The 23,473-nt window shown below is 46.7% G+C and overlaps 3 protein-coding genes across 3 annotated transcripts in view; all 3 read left to right on the top strand.

The window, feature by feature from the left end:
• LOC130022180 (zinc finger protein 479-like) overlaps positions 1-5,772 on the top strand; it is a gene marked incomplete at its 5' end in the record, with an annotated part of 69,538 nt that extends 63,766 nt beyond the window's left edge. Inside the window, one exon of the mRNA XM_056112944.1 lies at positions 5,569-5,772. Within this exon, the coding sequence (XP_055968919.1) occupies positions 5,569-5,772 (204 nt within the window). The remainder of the gene's footprint in view (positions 1-5,568) is intronic.
• Positions 5,773-11,809: 6,037 nt separating this feature from the next.
• Positions 11,810-15,699, top strand: LOC130022182 (zinc finger protein 345-like; the record flags this gene model as incomplete). The annotated part of the gene is made up of 2 exons (XM_056112945.1): positions 11,810-12,670; positions 15,694-15,699. Coding segments are annotated over 2 exons (867 nt in total), but the record flags the coding sequence as incomplete, so codon positions are not given.
• A 272-nt stretch (positions 15,700-15,971) lies between these two features.
• Positions 15,972-23,473, top strand: part of LOC130022183 (zinc finger protein 345-like) — a gene marked incomplete at its 3' end in the record, with an annotated part of 29,614 nt that continues 22,112 nt past the window's right edge. The window contains exon 1 of the mRNA XM_056112946.1: positions 15,972-15,987. Within this exon, the coding sequence (XP_055968921.1) occupies positions 15,972-15,987 (16 nt within the window). The remainder of the gene's footprint in view (positions 15,988-23,473) is intronic.

The following is a 23,473-nucleotide window of genomic DNA, read 5'->3' on the forward strand; positions in this document are numbered from 1 at the left end:
GTATCTTGCTGTATCCCTGACCACTTTTCTTTGTAGAAGACGGTTGGGGCATCCTCAGAAAGTGGGGTGATGGCATGTGGCGTTGACTATAACTGGAGACCTTTCCAAAGAGCTGGGCCACAGACAGAGCAAAGAGGGCTCATAACTTTTCTTGTTCAAAGTGAACAGAACAACGACAAAATAATCTTGATGTCGTGGGCCCCATGGGTGACTTATGTGAAGTGGGGAGGAGAAAGACAGTCACTTTCTCCCCACCCGCCTCTGCCACCCGGAACCCTGGGTAGGCTAGGACCGGTAAAGTCTGCAGTGACCACCTGCTCGGCACGGGCCTAAGCCCCGCCAGCCCCACAAGGTGGCCGTCAAGCCACACCTGAAGTCCGCTTGATCTTCTCGGCACGGGAGTTAATCCCCGCCACCCGATTGCTCGGGGAGCCACGGACTCAAGCTGCGGCGAGAATTTGCTCTTTGCAGGAAAGGAGACACCAGTCCCAAGCCTTACCCGAGGTCTCTGGGGTTCTTGTCTCGCTCGCAGAAAAGAATTTCAGGAGTAGACGAGCAGTGAAGTAACAGGTTTTATTTGGAGGCTTTTGGAGAGGGAGAGAGTAACGCGTCCAGAGGGAACGCGGGCTTCTCCGAGGGTGGAGAGAGCGCCAAGTGGGCTCTCAAGCTGGTTCTTATAGATCCTTCTGACTCGGAATGTTCTGGAATCCCCTTGGGGCTGGGTCACTGGAGTCAACCAGATTGAAAGGGGGTTCGAGAATCATCTGACTTGGAATGTCCTGGAATCTCCTTGGGGCTGGGTCGCTGGAGTTAATCGGATTGAAAGGGGGTTCGAGAATCATCTGACTTGGAATGTCCTGGAATCTCCTTGGGGCTGGGTCGCTGGAGTCAACCGGATTGAAAGGGGGGTTCTCGGAAAGGAGGAATTTCATGGGGAGGAGGCCCATATCTTCAGGGTCTGGGGATGGTCTTATCAAGTCCTTATTCTGTCTCCACAGGGTGGGTTGGTCCTAGAATTCTTCTAGGAGACTTTGTTTCATTGCAGAGAGCCTTTCCCTATCTACCTGCCTACATCAATCTCACCCTGCTTGTAACCAACCAGGTTCAATCCCAGGTACTCAGTGTTTCCCAGAACCCTGTTGGAACACACCAAAACAGTTCCCCCTCAAAAAAACCCCTCGGAGCCAGAGCTACAGTATAGCTGGTAGGATGTTTGCCTTGCATACAGCCAACTTGTGTCCAATCTCCGGCATCCCATATGGTCCCGCAAGTACCACCAGGAGTAATTTCTGAGTGCAGAGCCTGGAGTGACGCATGAGCATTGCTAGGTATTACCCAAAAAGCTAAAAAAAAATCCTTGGAAGAAGTGATATATTTAGATTTTCCAGGGAAGGATATTGCCCAGTCTTAAGGCTCAATATTTCTGTGTTAATTAAAATAATTCTTAACAAACCCTAGTTCCTCAGATGGCTGTTACCTTCACCCCAGACATCTGGAGATGTTGGCGCTGAATCTGGCCTCTGCCACCCTCCTCCACGGAGAACAGAAGACATGGGACTTCTCATGTATATAAGAACCTCAAAACTCAGGATGAAAGATGGCACCCTCAGCAATGCGGGGTGCTGTGATATGTGGACGTGGGGTCTGGAGACCTTTAGAACTGAGTTGGTTGGAAACATTGTACTGCGGGAAGGCAAGCCTCTCTCCTGTGTCACCCTCTTCGCTCCTGGGTAGCTGGCTCTGGAGCACTGCCCAGTGGGTGTGCCTCCACACATAGAGAGAGTGGGGCGAGCCCCAGGCAGCAGGGACACCCGGACACAGATCCCCAGTTTATTCTCTGACCCAAGGCCCAGTCGGACGCAGGCAGGGCCGGAAGATGCTGGACTCTCTCATCCCCTCCAGCCCTTTGCGGATGTAAGAGAGTTGAATCCACCAGAGGCCGCCTTCTCTTGGCACACGGACCCCTCGAGAATGAAGCAGAACTATTGGGGTGCTCCCCCATTGAGGTCTGGGGTCATCCCCCAACCCCCACCCCACCCCACCTGGTCTACACCTCCTGATCTGACTATATAATTTGGGGGAGGGGGTCGGAAGCAGTGGTGGGGGGCTCCACATCCTTCTGGAGTCCGACTTTGGTTCCCACATTCGGGGACCCCCCCACTTGCCCTGATCCCGCAAATGTCTGGGAAAGCCAATGAGTGGTCTCCCTGGAACAGAAGGGAATCCAATCTAGGCTTTTACCTAGGTCAAAGTCCCGTTGCTAAGGAGGTTGCCTAGGCAGGTTGGGAGTGGTGATGATCTTTGAAATTCCTTTTCTGGCCTTTTGTTTCAGCAGGAGCTTCTCTGGGTCTGTTGCTGGCCATAGGTGAGGGCCTGATCAGGCCTTAATTCCTGTTTTTTGCAAGGTTGGCCTTCACAACTTCAGAGCTATTCCCAGGAAATTTATTGCCTTTTCCTTGGAAGGGGAACCTTCTCTATCTGCCTGCATGCCTACATCAATTCCCTCCAAACCATTAGGAGGTGCTGGACATTAGGACATTAGGAGACCTCAACCCTGGCCCCAGAGGAGCGACGCCTGAGTGCAAAGGCAGGAATAAATAAGCCCTGAGCACTACTAACTGTGTCTCCCTCCCCAAAGATGCAAATCCTAAGGCTCCCAGTGCTGCCCAGGTAGCTGATTACTCCCTGTGGTACCAGGAGACCATGTGATACTGGGGGTGAGCCCAGAAAAACCATCTACAGGCAGAGAAAGCCTTGATCACAGGGATCACTGAAATTTTTCACATCTGTCATTTATAAAACTGATCCCCCTGACATAGCGCTTTCTGTTCAATACACAAAACAAGTACTTTTTTGTAGGGGTGGGGGTAAGGCACAACCAGAAAAGCCCAGGAGTTACTTCTGGCTCCACAGGCAGGATCACTCCTGGTGGGCCTGGGAGGGAAAGGGATCATATCCAATCATCCCCTGCAAGACAAACACCCAGCAGTCCCTAAAATCTGAATTTCAATTTACCTTGAATGCATCATTTAATCTCCCCCAGGCCTTGGGTGGGATACACAATGCCTCCATTATCTCTGGGTTCCTCAGGGCTTGCCCTTTGACCATTTTTTTTTTCATTTTTGTTTCCCACCTGGGTGATGCTCAGGGGTTTCTCCTGCATATGCACTCAGGAATTACTCTGGGAGTGTGGTGCTTGGGGGATCCTACGGCAAACACTCTGCTTCAACCTTTTGATATCTTAAATATACACTCCTAGTTCATTCTTTATGTTACAGTTCTCAAGTTCAAATTAAACTGGTGACTTCAGTACTATGAGAGAAAGGGAATTGCTGATGATTGCAGTTCAGGGAAACACAAATTTTTTCCCATTCTGTACACTCTTAAGAGTTCTTGCCACTGTGTATTTTCATATGCCTACTAAGGCCTGAGTTCCTTATGAACCTGAATTAACCTCCTGAGTTGCCTTATATAGCAAACCATAATAATTATAGAAATGATTACTATTTCCTATGCCAGTGTCCCAGCACTTGAACTTGATGTGTATGTTAACCTGTAAATAATGTGTCCTTTTTTTTTCTTTTTTTGGGTCATACCCGGAGATGCTCAGGGGTTACTCCTGGCTTTTCACTCAGGAATCACTCCTGGCTGTACTCGGGGAACCATATGGGATGCTGGGAATCGAACCTGGGTCGGCTGCATGCAAAGAAAACGCCCTACCCGCTGTGCTATTGCTCTTGCCCCTGTAAATAATGCATCTTGATGATGGAATTCAGGTGAAAACTGATTAAATAGGAACTAAGTGAATGGGTACAAAAACCACCCCTCGATCACAATTATCACTGTCACTCTTTTTGTTTTCTCTTGCCTTTTTTTGTTTTGTTTTTTTTTTTTTTGGTCAAACCCAGAGATGCACAGGAGTTACTCCTGGCTCTGCACTCAGGGATTACTCCTGGCTGTTCTTGGGGGACCGTATGGGATGCTGGAAACGAGAAAAAATGAGCCTCTCTGACCAGGGAATTATCCTCCCAGCACAATCTTCCCAACCTGGGACTGCACTGGTCCTTGTCCAGGATCAAAAAGTGATATTTGTCTAAAGTAAACTGCAGAGGATATAAAGGAAAGAGAGAGTCAACATTTCACTTCCAAATACAAAATCCAGAGATCTCTGAAGACTCTAACTTTACAATTCACAGGTTGTGGTTATGGGAAATGGGTGATTAACATATAGGGGAAGCAGAGCACGGGGAAGTTAAAGATGTATACTAAGGAAATGGGAGTGATTGGGATGGGTGTTACTCAGTAAGCCTCAGCTCCTTGTAGCAGAGGAGAAATGATGAACTAATGTTAAACCTAAATTATTTAGAATTAGAATCCAACCAGGGTAGAGGGTTTTGTTTTTTTTTAGCAAGAAAGTTTTGTTTTTCCAGGAGCAAGGCCATTTGCTCAGGAATCTCACTGGGTGTGCTAGGAGCACATTTACTAAGGGCCGAAGCCATAGTACAGAGAGTAAGGACTTAACCATCCAAGCAGTCGACCCAGGTTCTATCCCCTGAATCCCATATGGTCTGTACCAGAATGATTCCTGTGTGTAGAGCTAGGAGTAAGCCCTGAATCTGCCGGTTGTGGCCCCGAAACAAAAATCACACAAAGTCACAGTTATATATACACATATATATGCACAAACAATGGTGATAGAACAATAGGGATTCAGGAGAAACTGTGAGTTTCTGTAGCAGAGATAGATCAAAATAGAGGATTTTTTTTCCTTTTTTGGGTCACACCTGGCTATGCACAGGGAATACTCCTGGCTTTGCACTCAGGAGTTATTCCTGGCAATGTTAAGGGGACCATATGGGATGCTGGGAATCGAACCCGGGTTGGCCGCGTGTAAGGCAAACGCCCTACCCACTGTGTTATGTCTCCAGCCGCAAGAATAGGGGATTTTTAAGGACCAGAAAATTGACTCTTTTAATGTTTCATCATTTTTCCCCCTTCAGTAGAATTTGCCTTTTTTCTTGTTATATTTTTCACCACAGCCTACAGTGCTCAGTGTTTCCTCTTGTCTCTGAGCTCAGGGATCATTTGACAAGAGTCAGGGTAACATTCTGTGTTTAGATATCATTGGTCCGATGTTAGGTAACAATGCAGGATCAGGGAACTTCTCCGTACGACCAGTCCAGCATTTGCCTCTCCACTCCTTTATTCGAGTCCATCCCCTTTGCAGCACAGATTCACCTGGGTGGCAAAAAGGTCCTCAGTGCCTAGACTCTGACTCTTTAAGGTACCTAATGGAAATGGAAGTGATGTCATAAGTGATGTTATAAATGTCATGGTTCATTTTCCATCCCTGAATCAGACACTGGGGCTGTAGTGCTCACTTGGCAAGGGACAAGTAAATTTGCGCCCCATCCTGGAAGGTGGACTCCGAAGAAGGATTTAGTTGCAGGACTCAAGCAACCTCCTGTGAGCACCCTGCGCCTTCCCGTTTCCACACTCTGAGCCGAGCGGCTGAGCCAACTTGGGGGCAATTTTGCGCTGGTTTTTCACTTGTTCGCCAACATCCAGGTGGATCGTGAGGTGTGGTGGAGATTTTACGGGGATGCAGTGGGGGCTGTCTCAGGGTTCAGGAGTGACAGTTTTGAGATCGTGATTCTAGGGTGCCACTTTGGCCACGATCGTCTCCAGCTCCGGGATGGGGCAACAGTGGCTGAAAGCGGGAATCATCTGAGGGCTTGGCTGTTCCAACCGTACCAGCAGTCCTATGTTTGAACCATCAGCCCTAAGCTTGCTACTGTAGAATCTCCAGATTTGAGGGGCAGAGCTTCAGCCCCTCAAGCTAATGGCAGGAGACCTGTTGCTGGTCAGTTTCATTGTCTGCCGTGAGAGCCGCGATCATGCGGGGTATGTAAGGGGGAAGGGGGCCTGCAGGTGGCTGAGGTTTGCCAATGAAAATGTATTTGGGGGGGCTATTTTTGGTTCTTTATATTTTAGGGGGGAGAGAGGGCACATACCCAGAGATGCTCATGAGTTACTCGAGTCTCTAAGCTCAGGTATTGTCCCTGGCGCTGCTAGGGGCCATATGGGATGCAGAGGATTTATCGGTTCATCTAGTCAAGCGCCCAATTCACATTATTGCCATCTAACCACAATACTTGTATATCTTTTTTAGGTTCATGAATTTCAGCTCCCTCACATCAAGCTTAAAAGCACCCCTGACTCTTTATCTCTCCCTGAGAAGACGACACCTGCCATTGTGGTAAAACTGAGGTCCCCGGGACAGAGTGTCGAGGTGCATGTCCTTGTCCACCCTGTAAGCAAGTGTCGAAGGTTTGTCCACTCTAAGTCAAATGGTGGAGCCACATTCCAGGCTACGATTCCCAGGGAGCAGCACTGCTGCCAGCCTGCAGGGGGCGCTAGTACTCGGGAGCTTCTGGGCTGAGAGCCGGCCCCTGGCAGGGCCTATAGGGACTTTCCTGTGGGAGCCAGAGAAGAATCCAGGGATCAGAGAAGACTGTCTTTTCCTCCCCTGTAGCCTGGGCCCAGGCTCCTCTCCTGAAGTGCAGCACAGATGCCAACAAAATTTGAAACCCCAGTGGAGAAAGGAGCTTCTGCCATTGTCTCCTAGAGGTGGAATAGTGAGGCTGTGCCCGAGGGTGTGGCTGGTCTGAGCTCAGAAGTGGGAGGAGGTGCTCCTCTCTGGTGCTCACTGTTCTGACTTCTCCAGATCTTTGCACGGAGCCTCCTGCTGATTCTCAGAACAATAGTGCCAGTAGAAGATGGTGACGCGGCTTCTGATAAACCGTTCCCAGGTACTAGTAGATGGATAGAATGACATGAGGTAGAACCAGGAGTGCCCAGGCTTCCTGGGTCATCTATTTGAGTTTCTTTCAGACGGATTCCAAGATGAGACTTCAGATAGGACCGTCCCATTCTGCTGTTTGAAGCTGCTTTTGTGTATGTTTGTTTTGTTTTATTTAGCTTTGGGGTCGACCCAGTGGTGCATGAGGAGTACTCAAAGCTCAGTGCTCAATGCTCATTCCTGACAGGTCTAGGTCACCAAAGGGATGCTGGAGGTCCAAAGGTTTCATCTTGGGTTTTCTGTTTTATTAGGGGTGGCAGAGCAAGGATTCTCGCAATCATTCCTTGTGCTGCACTCTTGCATTGCCTCTGGCAGTGCTTGTGGGACCATATGGGATGTTGGGGATCGCCAGTCCTACCTGCTGTCCCCGGAATAGCTGGCGTGTTACGCCAACCTGGTGCTTCGGTTTCTTTTGCATTGTTTTTGTCATCAGCTGTACTCTTGACTCTGTGCTCTGGATTCAAAACTGACTGGCCTCAGAGCACCCTGGGGTGGACTGGCCCCGTTTGCGCCCTGGCAACTACAGTGACTTGGGCCCCCAGACTTGCTTTTCTCCTGTTTTGTCTTTCCTACTTTGGAGAGACTACCTGCTCGGTCATATAGTCTTACGTTCACATAATCTTGTGTGTGGATTTCTGGGCATGCGGTGATCCCAAGGAGAAAGAGCCAAGGATCTCTGAGGCCAGTAGAAATGTTGGGGTCAAGAAAATTCTACCTTCTTTGAACAGGATTTGGGGCAGTCCTGAGCAGTGAGTTCCTACAGGCACACATGCCATGCACTGCTCTGAGAAGTTGTCTATATGTCGAGTTCTCAATCCTAGTGGCCATGTGCTGTGGGATTGCAGTGGTGAGCGTGCAGTGGTTTTTGCTACACCCAGGGATAGTCTTTTGGATCGTACAAGTCTGTGTTCAGGTGATCCTCTCCACAGTGCTCACTGGACCAGTGGTGCTCGAATTGGCCCTGGGCTACCAGGAAAGGCAGATACATCCAAGAACCTTCTGTATAACGTCCTCCCACTTTAGCAGATCCAGCTGCCTTATGTGATTTCTGGGACCCGTCAACAATGCGTGTGCATGGGGGCTAGTTCATTCGGAGGAGAGAGGCCCAACGACAATATAGGACCCTGGGTCCTGGCCTCACAGTAGTGGTAATGAGGCTAAGATAGACTCTGACTCCCACACTCTCCGTGTGCTGACTCAGGACGCAGTGACCTTCCATGACGTGGCTGTGAACTTCACCCGGGAGGAATGGTCATGCCTGGAGGCCTCTCAGCTGAAGCTCTACAGGGACGTAATGCTGGAGACATACCAGCATCTGCAGGCTGTCGGTGAGAGCAGTGTGGAGCCACCATGTCTGAACAGACCCGCGTGGGCTCCCTGGGGTTGGGCGGCAGCCGTGTGTCCAACAGTAACTCTGTGACGGGCTGGGATGTTGGACAGCCATGCAGTAGCTCTTCCCTCCCTCTTTTTTTTAGGGTTAACCTGTGGATACTCAGGGCTTACTCTCAGCTTTGTCTTCAGGAATTACTCTTGTGGGGTAGCTGGACCCTATGGGGTGATTCAGATCAACCGTTTTCGACTGTGTCCATGGGAAGATCCCTATCTGCCCAGTTATCGCTCAGGTCCTTTTAAATAGTTCCATTCATTGGTGCATCAATTTACTTTGTGTACTACACGAAATTTTGTGTGTTTAATTGGTTTTGCTGTTGCCTTTGTTTGGGGGGCACAGTCCACAGTTCCTTTCGCTCTGTGCTAATGGATGACTCCTAAGAGTGTTCAGGGGCCATGGGGAACCGTATATTGAAACTTCTTGGCAAGCTAAACTGTTGGTGCCTCACCCCCCAGTACTTTTGCACCAGTCACTCAAGTCAGATGGTTTTTGCATTTTCTTTTTTCCTCAGGAATTAGGGATTATTCCTGCCTGTGTATTCAGGATCCACACCTGGCCTTGTTCCAAGACCATATGGGCTGGCTGGGATCAAATGCACATGGTGTGCAGCGTTTCTGTCCTATGTGCTGTACTATCTCTCTTCCACCACAGGGGATTTTATATCTCGTCTCTCAACTCATTAGATGCTGCCCTATTTCAGTGCTTAGATTTACTTCTAATGGCTCTTGTGAGACTGCAGCAGGACTTAGGGTTTGCTCCTGGACTCTGCACTCAGGGATCACTCCTTGCTGGAATGTGGGACCCTCGGTGATATCGGGTATCGCAACGGGATTAGCCGTGAGAAACACCTGCTGTGCTCTCTTTCTGGATACATTTTTCAGCTTAAAAAATAAGCGTGTCTTGCCACCCGTGGCCATTTCCAGATTTATTATGCACTTAGTTTTACTGAAATTTGTGATGAGTTCATGAGGGGCTCAGGAAACTCCATGTGCTGCTGGGCCTAGAAAGACAGTACAGGGAGGAAAGTGATTTTCTTGCAAGCGGCGCATGTGGGTTAAATCCCCGGCATCACATGTCATCCCCGAGCACCAGCAGCAGTGATTTCTGAATACAGAGTCCGGAGTCACTCCTGATCATTGCCAGGTGAGACCACAAACAAGACAAAAACCAACAACATACTGTGCTGATCAACCCCCTGTCGGCCATATACATGGCCAGGTCTAGAGTATTTGTGATATTTTCTTGGGTCTTACCTCTCGAATAACTAGAAATATGTGGAATTTTGGAAATGGACATTCTGTTCATGCCTTTCAGATATTTGCCCAGTTATATCAGGAAAACATGGGCATTTACCTGTCACCTTTTCCCTGTGACTTATCCATGCCTCTGTCTCTGTTGGGGCAGGGCACTCTGGGATGAAGCCTGCGGTGATCTCCTGGCTGGAAGAAGGAGCTCTGAGGTTGGGTAGGAGAGGCGTGTGTGTGGGTGAGTGTCTGAGGACCCTTCCTGGCTCAGGCCCTGTGCAGTGTATGGGTGCCCTAAGCATGTAGGAAACACGCTACTGAGACCAGGGACTTTGTCTCCTGGATCCTTGGGTCTGTGCCTCACTCAAGCTGCTCTTCATTTCCCTGGACTGGTAATCACAGAATGATCCTGTAATTTGCTTCCATGGCTTTCGAATAAATAAGACCATAACAGAGCTAGTTTGGAGTACATCAGGGAGCACCTTGCAGTTCCTGAATGTGACCTGTTAAATAATCTGTTCAATAACCTGGTTCCCCGAACATCACCAGGTCTGCTCAAAAACAAAAACATAACCTAGTGTAGAATTGCCAAGATCCTCACAGTTTTCCACTATCCGAATCTTTTGTTTAGCGTGGGACTCTTTGAACTTTGAGAACCACAGAGATGTACTCTTAACTACATGGCGTCATTTTGCTACATTTTGTGACATGTGTAACGTGTGAATTGCATGATCTCTTCAGTTTCAGAACTGAAACCCCGACTTCTGGATTTGGCAGTACAGCACTTTGATTTGGGAATGGGGTCAGCAAGTACGAGTGAGTTGGTAAGATTCAGGAATACAGAATAAATATTATGCCAGCAGGAGTGGACCAAGTATGTGATTGTAAAGGTGGAAGGCTGGGATTCATAGGGAGGAATTCCAAAGCCTGATGCTTGGAGTAGAGGACCCTTAGCTTCACTAGGTGCTGAAATCAACCATGTATAAAAAATACTGTGAGTTTTGATTGATTTGACTGTGGTAGTTGTTTAGAAAGCTAATTTGTGCGCCATACAGATGGTGCAGTGAGAAATATACTTTCTTTGCACAGAGATGGATGGTCCTTACCCAGCACGACTTATAGACACCATAGACCCATAGAACTGATCCTAGATAATGCATGGTGTGCCGCTCCACCCACCCAACCCCCCAATAAATAGAAACTACAGAACAGAAAGAACAAAAAACTTCATTGATCCTGAAAGCCAAAACTTGTGGTGAGAGCTTTGCAATGGCCACATGGTCTGTCTCAACTGTGTGACGATGCAGCATTGTCTTCACCCCTGCATCACAGGTTCCACACTGAACTTTAACCAAACCCACATGTGGATCTATTTCATTTTCTCTTGAAATGGATACATCCATTTTCTATAGAAGGAATTATATCCAGTTGTATCCCTTCATTAATTTAAAGGGGGGAAATTCACAGAATTTACTGACACTGCATCCATCAATTTTGTGTGTCCAATTTACAGTAACATGAAATTGTTCTATAGTAAGACAATTCATATGTCGGTAATTGCATTTGTGTGGTGCATATGTGTGAAACCACATCTGAAGGGTTCAGTTTTGTGACAGGAAGACTCAGTGAATAAGTGAATAATTCGAAACCTCTGTTGTTCCACAGGAAAGCTGCCACACCGAGTGGAATGTCTCTGATCCTGCACTGTGTGATAATGTCTTGAGTGAGCAATCCTGCCCTCAACCCCATGAGGACGCCGAGACAGGCGGGATGTCTTCTGAGGGTGATAAGAATGGCGAGAGCTACCTCACTCTGAAGAAGCCCTCTCCTGGAAAAAGTTCCTTGAAGTGTGTTATTCTCAGATCACAGGCACAAAGTTCCCCAGTGGGGCACCTGCTAGTGAGAGGAGCACTGTTTATAGTGTGTCCATCACAGCAACATACCCTCAACCACAATCACCGTGAGCAGAACCCATCTACATGTAAGGAATGTGGGGGAGCCTCCCCATGTTCTCAGCACTGTGGTGTTCCCTTAGAAAACCACAGTGGACAGAATCCCCAGAAAAGTCAGCCTCGAGAACAAAGTTTGAGTCAAGGGTTACTCCATCATGACCATATGAATATAAATTCAGGAGCGAAACCTTTTGCAGGTGAAGCATGTGGGAAGGCCTTAGATCAATCATCACATCTTATTATGCATAGGATAATTCATACAGGAGAGAAACCTTGTGAATGTCACACATGTGGGAAGGCCTTTATTCAGACCTCTAATCTTAATAGACCTATGAAAACTCATAGTGGAGAGAATCCATATATATGTCAGGAGTGTGATAATGCCTTTACTCGATCCTCAGGCCTCATTATACATAGTAGTATTCACACTGGAGATAAACCGTATATATGTAAGGAATGTCGAAAGGCCTTTACTCAATCCTCAGGCCTCAGTAAACATAGGAGAATTCACACTGGAGAGAAACCATATATATGTAAGGAATGTGGAAAGGCCTTTACTCAATCCTCAGGCCTCATTATACATAGGAGAACTCACACTGGAGAGAAACCATATATATGTAAGGAATGTGGGAAGGCCTTTGCTAGACCTTCAAACTTTACTGTACATAGGAGAATTCACACTGGAGAGAAACCGTATATATGTAAGGAATGTGGGAAGGCCTTTCCTGAATCCTCAAGACTTCGTGTACATAGGAGAATTCACACTGGAGTGAAACCCTGTATATGTAAGGAATGTGGGAAGGCCTTTGCGAAAGCCTCAACTCTTAGTGAACATAGGAGAATTCACACTGGAGAGAAACCGTATATATGTAAGGAATGTGGAAAGGCATTTGTTAGACCCTCAAGACTTATTGTACATAGGAGAATTCACACTGGAGAGAAACTGTATATATGTAAGGAATGTGGAAAGGCCTTTACTCAATCCTCAGGCCTCAGTATACATAGAAGAATTCACACTGGAGAGAAACCGTATATATGTAATGAATGTGGGAAGGCCTTTGCTGCAGCCTCAACACTTCATCAACATAGGAAAATTCACACTGGAGAGAAACCATATATTTGTAAGGAATGTGGAAAGACCTTTCCTGGAGACTCAAGACTTACTGCACATATGAAAATTCATCTCAGAGAGAAACCTCATCAGTGTCAGACATGCGGGAAGGCATTCACATGGTTCTCTTCCCTTACTCGACACATGAGAATTCATACCAGATAGAAGTCTTAGATATGTCTAGAGTGCGGAAAGGTCTTTACTTCATCCTCACAATTGACTGTACATAGGAGAATTTACAGTGGACAGAAACCGTATATATGTAAGGAATGCGGGAAGTCCTTTGCTGAAGCCTCAAGTCTTAGTGTAAAGGTAAATGTAAAGGCCCTCCCGTTGATCATCAATTTGCTCGAGCGGCCCCAGTAATGTGTCCACTGGAGACTTTGTTGTTACTGTGTCTGGCATATCGAATACTCTCGGTAGCTTGCCGCGCTCTCCGAGAGAGGCAGAGGAATCGAAATCGGGTCGGCCATGTTGGCCACGTGCAAGGCAAACGCCATACCCGCTGATAGCACAGTGGTAGGGCGTTCGCCTTACACGCGCCCAACATGGCCGACCCGAGTTCGATTCTTCCGCCCCTCTCGGAGAGCCCGGCAAGCTACCGAGAGTATTCGATATACCAAACAGAGTAACAACGAAAGTCTCCAATGGAGACGTTACTGGGCCCGCTCGAGCAAATCGACGATCAACAGGAGGGCCTTTACCTTTACCAAGCCTTAGTGTACATAGGAGAATTCACTGGAGAGAAACTGTATATGTAAGGAATGTGGGAAGGCCTTTGCTGTGACCTCAATACTTAATGCACATAGGAGAATACACACTGGAGAGAAATCCTATACATATAAGAAGTCTGGAAAGGCCTTTTGACAAGCCTCAGATTTAGTGTACATAGGAGCATTCATGCGAGAGGAAAACCTTTTATATGCGAGGAATGTGGGAAGGCCTTCTGCCATTCTGAATCCTTGCTAAGTACAGGAATATTCACAGTGGAGGGAAACCTTATCAGTGTCAGTCTTTTGGGAAGGCCTTCATTTGGTGCTGTTCTCTTACTCAGTATGTGAGAGTTCATACCGGAGACAAACTGCATATATCTCATGAATGTGGGAAGGGCTTCATGTACCCCTCACACCTTAATAAACATATAAAAGTTCCAACTGGATTACTTGATCCCTTAATAACAGTCTCTAAGGACAGAGCAGGACAAGTCAGTCAAGCAAGTTTCCTTTGGACACGATGGTCAAGGGTGTTAAAAGAGTACAGTTAAGAGGGAAGTAAGCCTGCCTGCTTGGGACAGGCTTCTCATGTCCTTGAAAGTTACCTGCTAATTTTCACCCGGGCTGCACCTATGTTAGCATTCTAGTGCTTGGAATTGCTTGTGTGTTAACTTGTAAATAATGGGTCCTGGTGATGAAAATAAGGAGGAAGGTGACTGAATGAACAGGTACAGAAACACCCCCCTGCTCAGAGCTGTCATGACTCACTTCTCTGTTATTGATTGCTATGCTTCTGGCTTGGCCCAGAGGGGCTGGTTATCGGGAATTATGGAAGAAATCAACCAAGATGCAACATTGAATACTTTGAAAATGGAAAAATAGGTAAACCTTCATTCTTCAGTCTTTCCTGTGTTAGGATTTGGAATGCTTGCGCACCCTGAAAATCCCGGTTTGGGAACTTGAGCGCCAGGTCACGCCAGCCTGTAGGGCGCTTTCACACTTGTTTCTTACTTGTTCTGGATATCCAGGCTTTAGGGGATATGGGGATTTTGAGGGGTGCATTGGGGGCTGTGGTACAGGTGTCAAGGGTCAGGGTGCGTTATCCTAAGGGCCCCTGCAGCCACGATCACATCCAGGTCCAAGATGGTACTGCAAGGTGGGCACATGGACTTCAGGCCTTAGTGTGAGGAGCCAGCAGAGAGTGAGGGTCTTGGCCTTCTCATTTCTCCCTACTCGAGACTGCAAAGGACCCTGTTTGGAACCTTTGGACTGGACATAACACTTATTGAAACTCCAGATGTGTTCACTGGAAGCCCCCAAAGAAAGGGACACTTTTGAGGTCGGTCATTTTCATTGGCTTCGTGCTGAGTTTGGGACCTTGGGGCGTGTATGGACAAGTGAGAGGTATTTGTCTCTGAAAATGTACTCTTTTGATTATATTTTTTTTTTGCTTTTTGGGTCACACCCAGCGTTTCATATGGGTTTCTCCTGACTTATGCACTCAGGAATTACTCCTGGTAAAGCTCAGGGGACCATACTGTTGCTGGGATTCAAACCCGGGTTGGTCACGTGCAAGTCAAACGTCCTACCCACTCTGCTATCACTTCAGCCCCTCCTTGGATTCATTTTAATAGCTTTTTTATATTCAGAAGAGTTGGAAGGGATTCTTTGATGCTCAATGATTACTTCTGGTTCTGCATCTTGGGAATTGTTCTGTGGTGCTGCTGGGTTCCCATGGGATGGGGAGGTTTGACCTGGATCAGTAAGGTAAGCATCCTAGTCGCTTCACAGTGAATCCAACCTCACTATTGGTGTTTTTTCCCATATATAGAATTTCTACTTCCTGGGAGTATGGTACTGCCAGCAGGTCAATCTGCATGTAAGGCGAGTGCATCAGCAGCCTGATGGCACCATCAGATTTCCAGATAATCCAAAATTGCTGCTGTGCCTTTGGCCAGACTCCAAAAACTTTGGGCAAAGTCTTCCAAGAAAGTAAACGGCCAAAAGTTAGGTATGTGCGAGACACACCAACAAACCATTTCCGGCTCAGCTATATAATTGGAGGCAAGGTCTCTCTGGTTCCTGATCAAACTTCTTAAAGGCTATGATCCCAGACACTCAGAGACAAATCTCAGAACCCAGCGGCTTTTTGCAGAGATGTGCCCTGTTCCCACAATGAGCTATCGGCGACAGACCACCACAAGGGGGAAAGAGTGTGTCTCTCCGCCTGATCCCACTTGGTGGCTCGGTGGCCACCATCTTCCAGAGGACATTGGACAGACAGGTTTGGGCCTGCAGTGACAAGACATTCGGGACCTCATGGGATTGGGGTGGACTCTGCACTTTCCTCCCCACCTCAATGAGACCCCGAGTCGCTGCCCATGTACAGACTCTTTGGCTCTTGGTCACTCTGTTTAACAGCCATGATGCCAGAGTCTCAGAAACAAATCCCGGAACCCAGTGGCTTTTAGCAGAAATGTGTCTTGTCCCCACAGTAGGTTACAAAGCTGGGTGTTTCAGGTGGGAATAGATTTTGTGCCTGGCGGCTCAGTGGCCACCATCTCTAAGGGATTCTGGATGGTTATGTTTGGGACTGCAGTGAGGAAACATGCAGGGCCTAATGGGATGGTGGTGGAGCCGGCCCTTTCCCCCCCGCCCCAACGAAACCCCAAGTTGTCTGGCGCCTACGATTGACCTCTATGGCTTGTGATCAAGGTGAGTAATGGCCATGATCCCAGAGATTCAGAGGCAAATCTCGAAACCCAGTGCCTTTTAGCAGAAATGCGTCTGGACCCTGCAGTAGGTTACTGTCCCTGGTCCACCCCAGGGGGAATTGGTGCTGTCCCCCCAACTGTTCCCCCTTGGCAGCTCGGTGGCTTCCATCCTCCAAAGGCCTTTGGAAAGTCAGGTTTGGCCCACATTCACGAAGATACATGGGGCCTCGCAGGATGGGGGTGGAGCCGGCCAATTCCTCCCCACCCCAACAAGAGCCTAAGTCATTCCCATGAACCGCCTCTCTGGCTCGTGATAAAACTGTTTAATGGCCATAATCCCAGAGACTCAGGAAAAAATCTCGGAATCCAGCAGATTTTTGCAGAAATCCCTCCAGATTTAGTTCTTAAGATTTCAGAATTCCAAAATCATATGTTATTTATAACCAGCAATCGAAAAAGAATTGTCTACTGTTGCGTTTTCGGCAGAACTGAGTGTTGGAGTAAAATCCCAAATAATAATGGTGGGTCTTGTGTCAAAATATTGAATGTAATCAAACTAGAGAGAAGAATGTGGAAAATATCTGCCCACAGGTAGAGGAAGGCTGTGGAATGGCGTTATACTTGGGTTTTTGTGGTGGAAAATGGGCACGATGAAGGGACGGGTGTTTCATTGTATGACCGAGACTTAAACCTGAAAGCTTTCTCAGTGCTCTCCCATTTTTTCCCGTTTTCTCCCATTTATTTAGAAATGGCCAGAGCAATAGTAGAGCAAGTAGGATCCTTACCTTACATGTGGCCAACCCAGGAGTCCTCCAGTCCACAACATCTTTTCATTGCTCATTGGACATTGAGCGTCCCCTTCTCATCCCTAGATCTTGTGATGTGGGGGTATGGCATGGGGTAGGGGTGTCTTCTCCCCGGAGCTGTTCATTACGGAGAGATCCAGTGCTTTGCTTTCTTGACTTTCTTGTGATTCTTCCTTATCTGTCAGGTATGTCGTGTACTCCATGTGTTTCAAGGCCCTTGTGTTCCTCGCTGTATAACTGGCCAGACTGTACAACTAAAGGGTAGGGTACCCTTTCTGGACCCCACTCAGTCAATCTAACACCATGCATATCTTTGCCTTTGGATCATTGTCATGGTTTTATGAATATGGGATGAAATTGAGTTTTCATTTGTTATGGGGCCTGGGGATCCTCAGCAGTTATTTCTGGTGGTTCTTGTAAGTTGCTTTTAGCAGTGTTCAAGGATCAAACCCTGTCAGCCACATGCTAGGCAAATGCCTACCTGTTGTACACTTATACGCACCAAAAATTGTTTTATTGTGTGTATGTTAAATTGTGACTGTGAGCCCATAGTGAAGTTAATTAGGACCAGAACAGCAGTGCATCACAGAGGGTGCTCGCCTTACAGATGCCGCCTACCTTCAATGTCCAGCATCCCCTATGGTATCCCAAGCATCACTGGGTCTGATTAAAAACAAAACACAAAAGGCTTTTCTGGGGGATTGCCGAGCTCCTCCCAGTAACACTTCCCGCAGATTTTCCCTTTCTGTAGGCTTGCTCGTACTGTGAGAACTCTGGAGATGTCCTCCACCTGTTTGGTCATTCAACTGCATTCCATTCAACATTGGACTAATTCTCATTGTGCATTTTGTTTGATTTCAGAACTCAAATCACAGTTTCAGGATGTGGCATTACAACAATTTCTTTAGGAACAGGGATATTGCATACAAGTGTGCTGTAAGATTCTCTTGTTGAAATTATTATGCCATTGAGTGCTCAGTGAACTGAGCATGCGACTTGAAAGGTGGGGTCCGGCTCCATCCCCACAACCACATCTATGGTCTCAGCATCACAGGAAAAATATCGGAGCCTAATGCTGGGACTAGAGGGTCTTTAACCTCAGTGGGTGCTGAAATCTGGAAATTTATTTTATTGTATTGTTTTTTAAAGTTTTCATTAAAGTGCCAGTATTTTAAAAGTTATTGATAGTTGTAATTAGGTTTAGAATAATTGAACACCAATTCCTGCATCAGCTTCCCTCCACCCATGTTCCCGTATTCCCTCCCCACCCAGGTGCCCACTCTGCCCACGCCTGTCATCTGGACAAGCACATGACTAGGTAGCTGTTCTGCAATAAAGAGGCCATTTTCACCATAAGGCTGTGATTTTCTGTCTCCCTACCTCTCTGTCTCTGTTGGGAAGTGTTCTGGAGGTGTGGAGGCAGCGCTGGGCCACCAACACCTCACCGCACCTCAACATTTTACGTTGTGGACTCACTGTGATGAGTTTCTCTTTATTCCGTTTTCCTTAGTACATATACCAGTCTCCCACTGCTCCTCATTTCCGCTCCTAACCTGTCTTCCACAATTTTTATTCTCCAGCGCATCCCACAGAGTTAGGGGTAGCAAATACCAGAGATATGGTTGTACAATCAGAGTATGTAAAGCCCTTCCCTCAGGGGAAACTTCTTGGCCAAGAATCTAACTCAAAGTGAGATCAGCTCAAGGGCAGGATTTTCTCTAAGGACATATTTTTCTTTGCTTAGTTAATATTCATTGAAACAGTCATCTTAAATTTACAGTTACTCTTTCTGTTCATTGTGAATGGACACAGTAAGAGATCTATTAAGTTTATAGGGTGTCTCCATTGGGGATATTTCCTATAGCTCCCAGAATACACTCCCCAGGACAGGTTAATCCTTTCTAACCACAACAGGATCCTTATCCAGTTGCTTATGTTTGTGTCATAATGGAATTTGTTATTGTGCTTTCCTGTCCATTTTCAATGTCAGGGTAACTCACAGCTATCCTGGGTCCATCCCGTCTCTTGCTTTTGGGGTTCTAAGAACAAAGGGCAGCTGAGGCTTAAGTCTCATAAACATGACAATGCCCAGGAGTATATAGTATCTGCAGTCAATTAACTTTGAAGTTACAAAAGCATAATATTGCCTTCCTTTGTCTATACAAAGCTGAGGGCTGGGGGCATGGCCATCCCAATCCTCCCAGCACAATCTTCCTAACTTGGGACTGCACTGGTCCTTGTCCAGGATCAGAAAAGAATATTTGTCTAAAGTAAACTCTGGAGGATATAAAGGAAAGAGAATGTCAATATTTCACTTCCAAATACAAAATCCAGAGATCTCTGAAGAAACTGACTTTACAATTCACAGGTTGTGGTTATGGGAAATGAGTGATTAATGTATAGGGGAAGTGGAGCACAGGGAATTTAAAGATGAATACTAAGGCAATGGGAGTGATTGGGATGGGTGTTACTCAGTAAGCCTAAGCTCCTTGTAGCAGAGGAGAAATGAACCAATGTTAAACCTAAATTGTTTAGAACTAGAATCCGACCAGGGTAAAGGATTTTGTTTTTTTAAGCAAGAAACTTTTGGTTTTCCAGGAGTCAGGACATTTGCTCAAAAATCCCACTGGGTGTGTTAGGAGCACATTTACTTAGGGCCGGAGCCATAGTACAGTGAGTAAGGACTTAAGCATCCAAGCAATTGACCCAGGTTCTATCCCCTGCATCCCATATGATCTGTACTAGAGTGATTCCTGCGTGTAGAGCTAGGAGTAAGCCCTGAATCTGCCGGTTGTGGCCTCGAAACAAAAATCACACAAAGTCACACTTATGTTTACACATATATATGCACAAACAATGGTGAAAGTACAATAGGGATTCAGGAGAAACTGTGAGATTCTGTAGCAGGGATAGATCAAAAATAAGGGATTATTTTTTCTTTTTTGGATCACACCTGGTGATGCACAGGGATTATTCGCGGCTTTGCACTCAGGAGTTACTCCTGGAAATGCTCAGGGGACCATATGGGATGCTGGGAATCGAACCTTGGTTGGGCGCGTGCAAGGCAAACGCACTACTTGCTCTGCTATCTCTCCAGCCCCAAGATTAGGGGATTTATAAGGACCAGAAATTTGACTCTTTTAGTGTCAAATCGACCCAGCTGACGGCCATGTGTCGATGATGGAGAGAATGAGGGCCAGGCTGGTTGGTATCAATTGCAGTTTCTTCCAATCTCGTCTCAGTTCTCCTCTGATTCTCCTTCCATGAATCTCCTTCATTTCTCTTGGATTTTCACTCTCAGATTCTTTCTTGATTTTTTCCCCTGCCAAATCTTATAGCATTAATTATCTCCCAAATCATGAGGGAGTTGGGGTAGCAATTACACATAGGCGAGGTCATACAATCAATGGATGTATGATCCCTCTCTCAGAGGAAACTTCTAGGACAAACTCTTTCAGCAAGAAGACCCACCTAAAGGTGAAATGCCATCTATGGGTGCGTTTTTCCTTCCCTTAGTCCAAGAACCATATAAACATTCAGCTTAATTCTACTCCTTAATAAAATTAGTAGTCATTTAATATGGACACAGTAATAGATACATTAGGCTGGGGACATCTTACTATAGATCTCAGATTGCAGTGCTCAGGCCAGATCAGTCTTTCTTAACCCTAGCATGGTACCAATCTAACTGTTACAGTTGGATCATGACAGAATGTGTCCATGACCATGCTCTTAACTTATATGGCATTTTGGTCTAGCCCATTTCGATGCCGGGGTACGTCAGAGCTAGCCCTGGGTGCACCCAGTCCCTCATCATGACACTGTTTTTGGGGTGCTAGGGACTAAGGGCAACTGAGGCTTAGACTGAGAAAGCAGATGCCCAGGTATGAAGTATTATTTGGTGTCAATTAACTCCCAAGTTACAATGACAGAGTATTAACTATCTTCCTATGTCTATACGAAAAGGGTGTTGCTCTAAAGTAATTATGCCAAGGACATAAGGGGAAGAGAAAAGCAGTTTTTCACTCAGATTTCTGAGGACTCAGACCTTACAAGTTAACAGAGCCTGATTAGGATAAATATGTGGCAGACCAGTTGGGAAAGCAAAGCCCAGAGAGGGAAGTTACAGAGAAACACAGAAGAATGGGAGTGCCTCAGGAGCACTGTGGTAAGCCTAAGCTCCCTCTGGCAAGGGAGGAAGGACATATCAATGTTAAACCTAAAGTGTTTAGAGCTATATTCCAAGAAACAGAGGAATGGGAGTGCCTCAGGAGCATTGTATGGGTGTAATCCAATAAACTTTAAACTCCCTGTCACAAGGGATAATGGACATACCAGTGATAAACCTAAATGTTTAGAGCTATATTTCCAACAGAATAGTGTAGTAGTTATTCTGAAGCGATAGCACAGTGAGTAGGGCATTTGCCTTGCACGTGGCCCTTGAGGCTGCTCCAAGTTCGATTCCTCCGCCCCTCTCGGAGAGCCTGGCAAGCTACGGAGAGTATCTCGCTCACACAGCAAAGCCAGGCAAGCTCCCCGTGGCGTATTAGATATGCCAAACACAGTAACAACAAGTCGCACGATGGAGACATTATTGGGCCTGCTTGAGCAAATCGATGAACAATGCGAGGATAGTGTGGTAGTGGGAAGATAGGGGAAGTTGAAGATAGGGGAGGTTGTGCTGCGTGCAGCCTTCTAGACCATCACAGAGCTGACTCTAGGTAACAGAGAGAAGATCGCCAGCACTAACAGGTTTTTTGAAGGCTTTCTGTGGACATCCCAGGGACTTGGGATGTTGGGCCTCCACACCATCAAATCTCGAATGAACTCCAAAATTTGTAGTGTTTGTTCACACCAGATTGCAGGCTGTTCTTCCAGGCAAAGCAGCAGTCTCCCAAGAGAAGCACAGTCTATTGGTTAGAAAAAAGCACATCCTGACTCACCTGTCCATTTCATAAGCACCCACAAAATTAAATTCACCAGACCCACATCCTGGTACCCCGTAAATTTATCTAATCATAATGAGGCAAGCATAGTTACTGAAGCAAAGAAAAGCGAATACACACAAAAATCAGCTATTGATGTTTACTACCTCACTTTGGGGGGACCCTAAGCTATTTTTCCTATTTGCACTCTGTGATGATTTGGCACCCTAGTGGAATGGTTACAAGAAATCGAGTATGTTTTTGGAATAACTCCGCTAAAAATTAAACTTGTAAACTAAATTAATTTCATATTCTTACGGTAACAAGCACCAAATCACCAGAGCCAAACAATAAATCAATAGATCAACATTTCTGAAAAAGAAGCTTTCTCCTATACTACTACTGTACAGTTATTCTTTCCCACTAGTTCAAATTTTGAAGAATTATAGCTTAATAAATCATCAAGTACTAAAATATTAAAAGATTATTTAGCTGCACAGCAGTTAAGGGACTTTCCGTTCATTTGTCTGATCCATGTAGAATCACTGCTATGTAGACTTTGAGCACTGTTTGAAGAGTTGCTGCACATAGCTCTCAAGGAATAACTGGTGAGCGCCCTTTGCTCTGAACACACACAAATACATAAACAGGAATTTTTGCATACACAAATGTTTTCCCAGTCATCACCAATCCCTGAGTCCCCTTCTGGACTACCGCTGACCCCTTTCTGAGCCACGTGATTCACTTAGTTTCTGGCTCTCTCCTATCATTGTTAAAATAAACAGTTGAAGCTACTCAAGACCTGAACTTTCAGTGTGATATAAATAAACGTGGGGACTCAGAGAGGTCTGGGTGGCTGTTTGCAAAAATGTGAATTTTATTTCCTTCGTCAAAAACAAAGATTTCTGATTGACCTGCTATCTGTTCAGTCCGTCACTCTCCATCTATCCCAGACCTGGAAAACATCAGATGTCCTGATCACCTGATCCTATCCGAGAAATGGGGAAAAATGAACCTTTCTGACCATGCAAGTACCTGGTCAGGAATATTTGAAGCCTGGCCCTTTAAGGCTCTGGGCGCACTGCCTATGACGTCACAGAATAGGGATCCTCTTTCCCTGCGCATCTTGAAAGTCCGGGTGGAATTGCTGGCGGGCTGGCTTAGGTGTTGAAGGTGAGGAGCGGGTGAGGGGGCACCCAGGGGGGCAGGGGGGTCCAGGAAGGTCGGTTTCCCTGACAGCCGCCGGAGTGGTCGCTCTGAGCGCCTGAACCTCCGCGGTCTCCACCTTGTGGGGGGGGGGTGTCGCTCCGTGGCGGTGGCCTGGGTGGCGGCCCCTCACCCGGGTCGCACCGAGAGCTGCTACCGAAAGGTTTATCTTATTTATAAATTGACTTTGGGGGAAAAACAATCGTTTTTACTGAGTAGAAGTTACTTAGAAAGATGCATAAGTGGGGAACGCGGCCGGCCGAGTTCGATCCCCGCACCTCACAGCGTTGGATCACGGCCTGGAGTGATCCCAGAGCCGGGAGTAGCCCCTGAGCAAAGCCCCCCAGACCCCCCAAAATAAAAGGTGGGTGGGTAGAGGAAGCACGTGGTCGAGGAGAAAAACGAATTTGAAGCGCTAAGGTCATTCTGAAAGCTCCAGAAACAAGGACAATAACCGAACAAACAAAAGTGAAAAAAAGTTTTAATTTTTTATGTGTTTTAGCCCCTTACCCGGTAGCGCTCAGGACTCCCCCCTGGGGATCCAAGGACC

The sequence above is a fragment of the Sorex fumeus genome, unplaced genomic scaffold (assembly GCF_029834395.1).
Source record: "Sorex fumeus unplaced genomic scaffold, SorFum_2.1 ptg000019l, whole genome shotgun sequence".
NCBI classification, from domain to species: domain Eukaryota; kingdom Metazoa; phylum Chordata; class Mammalia; order Eulipotyphla; family Soricidae; genus Sorex; species Sorex fumeus.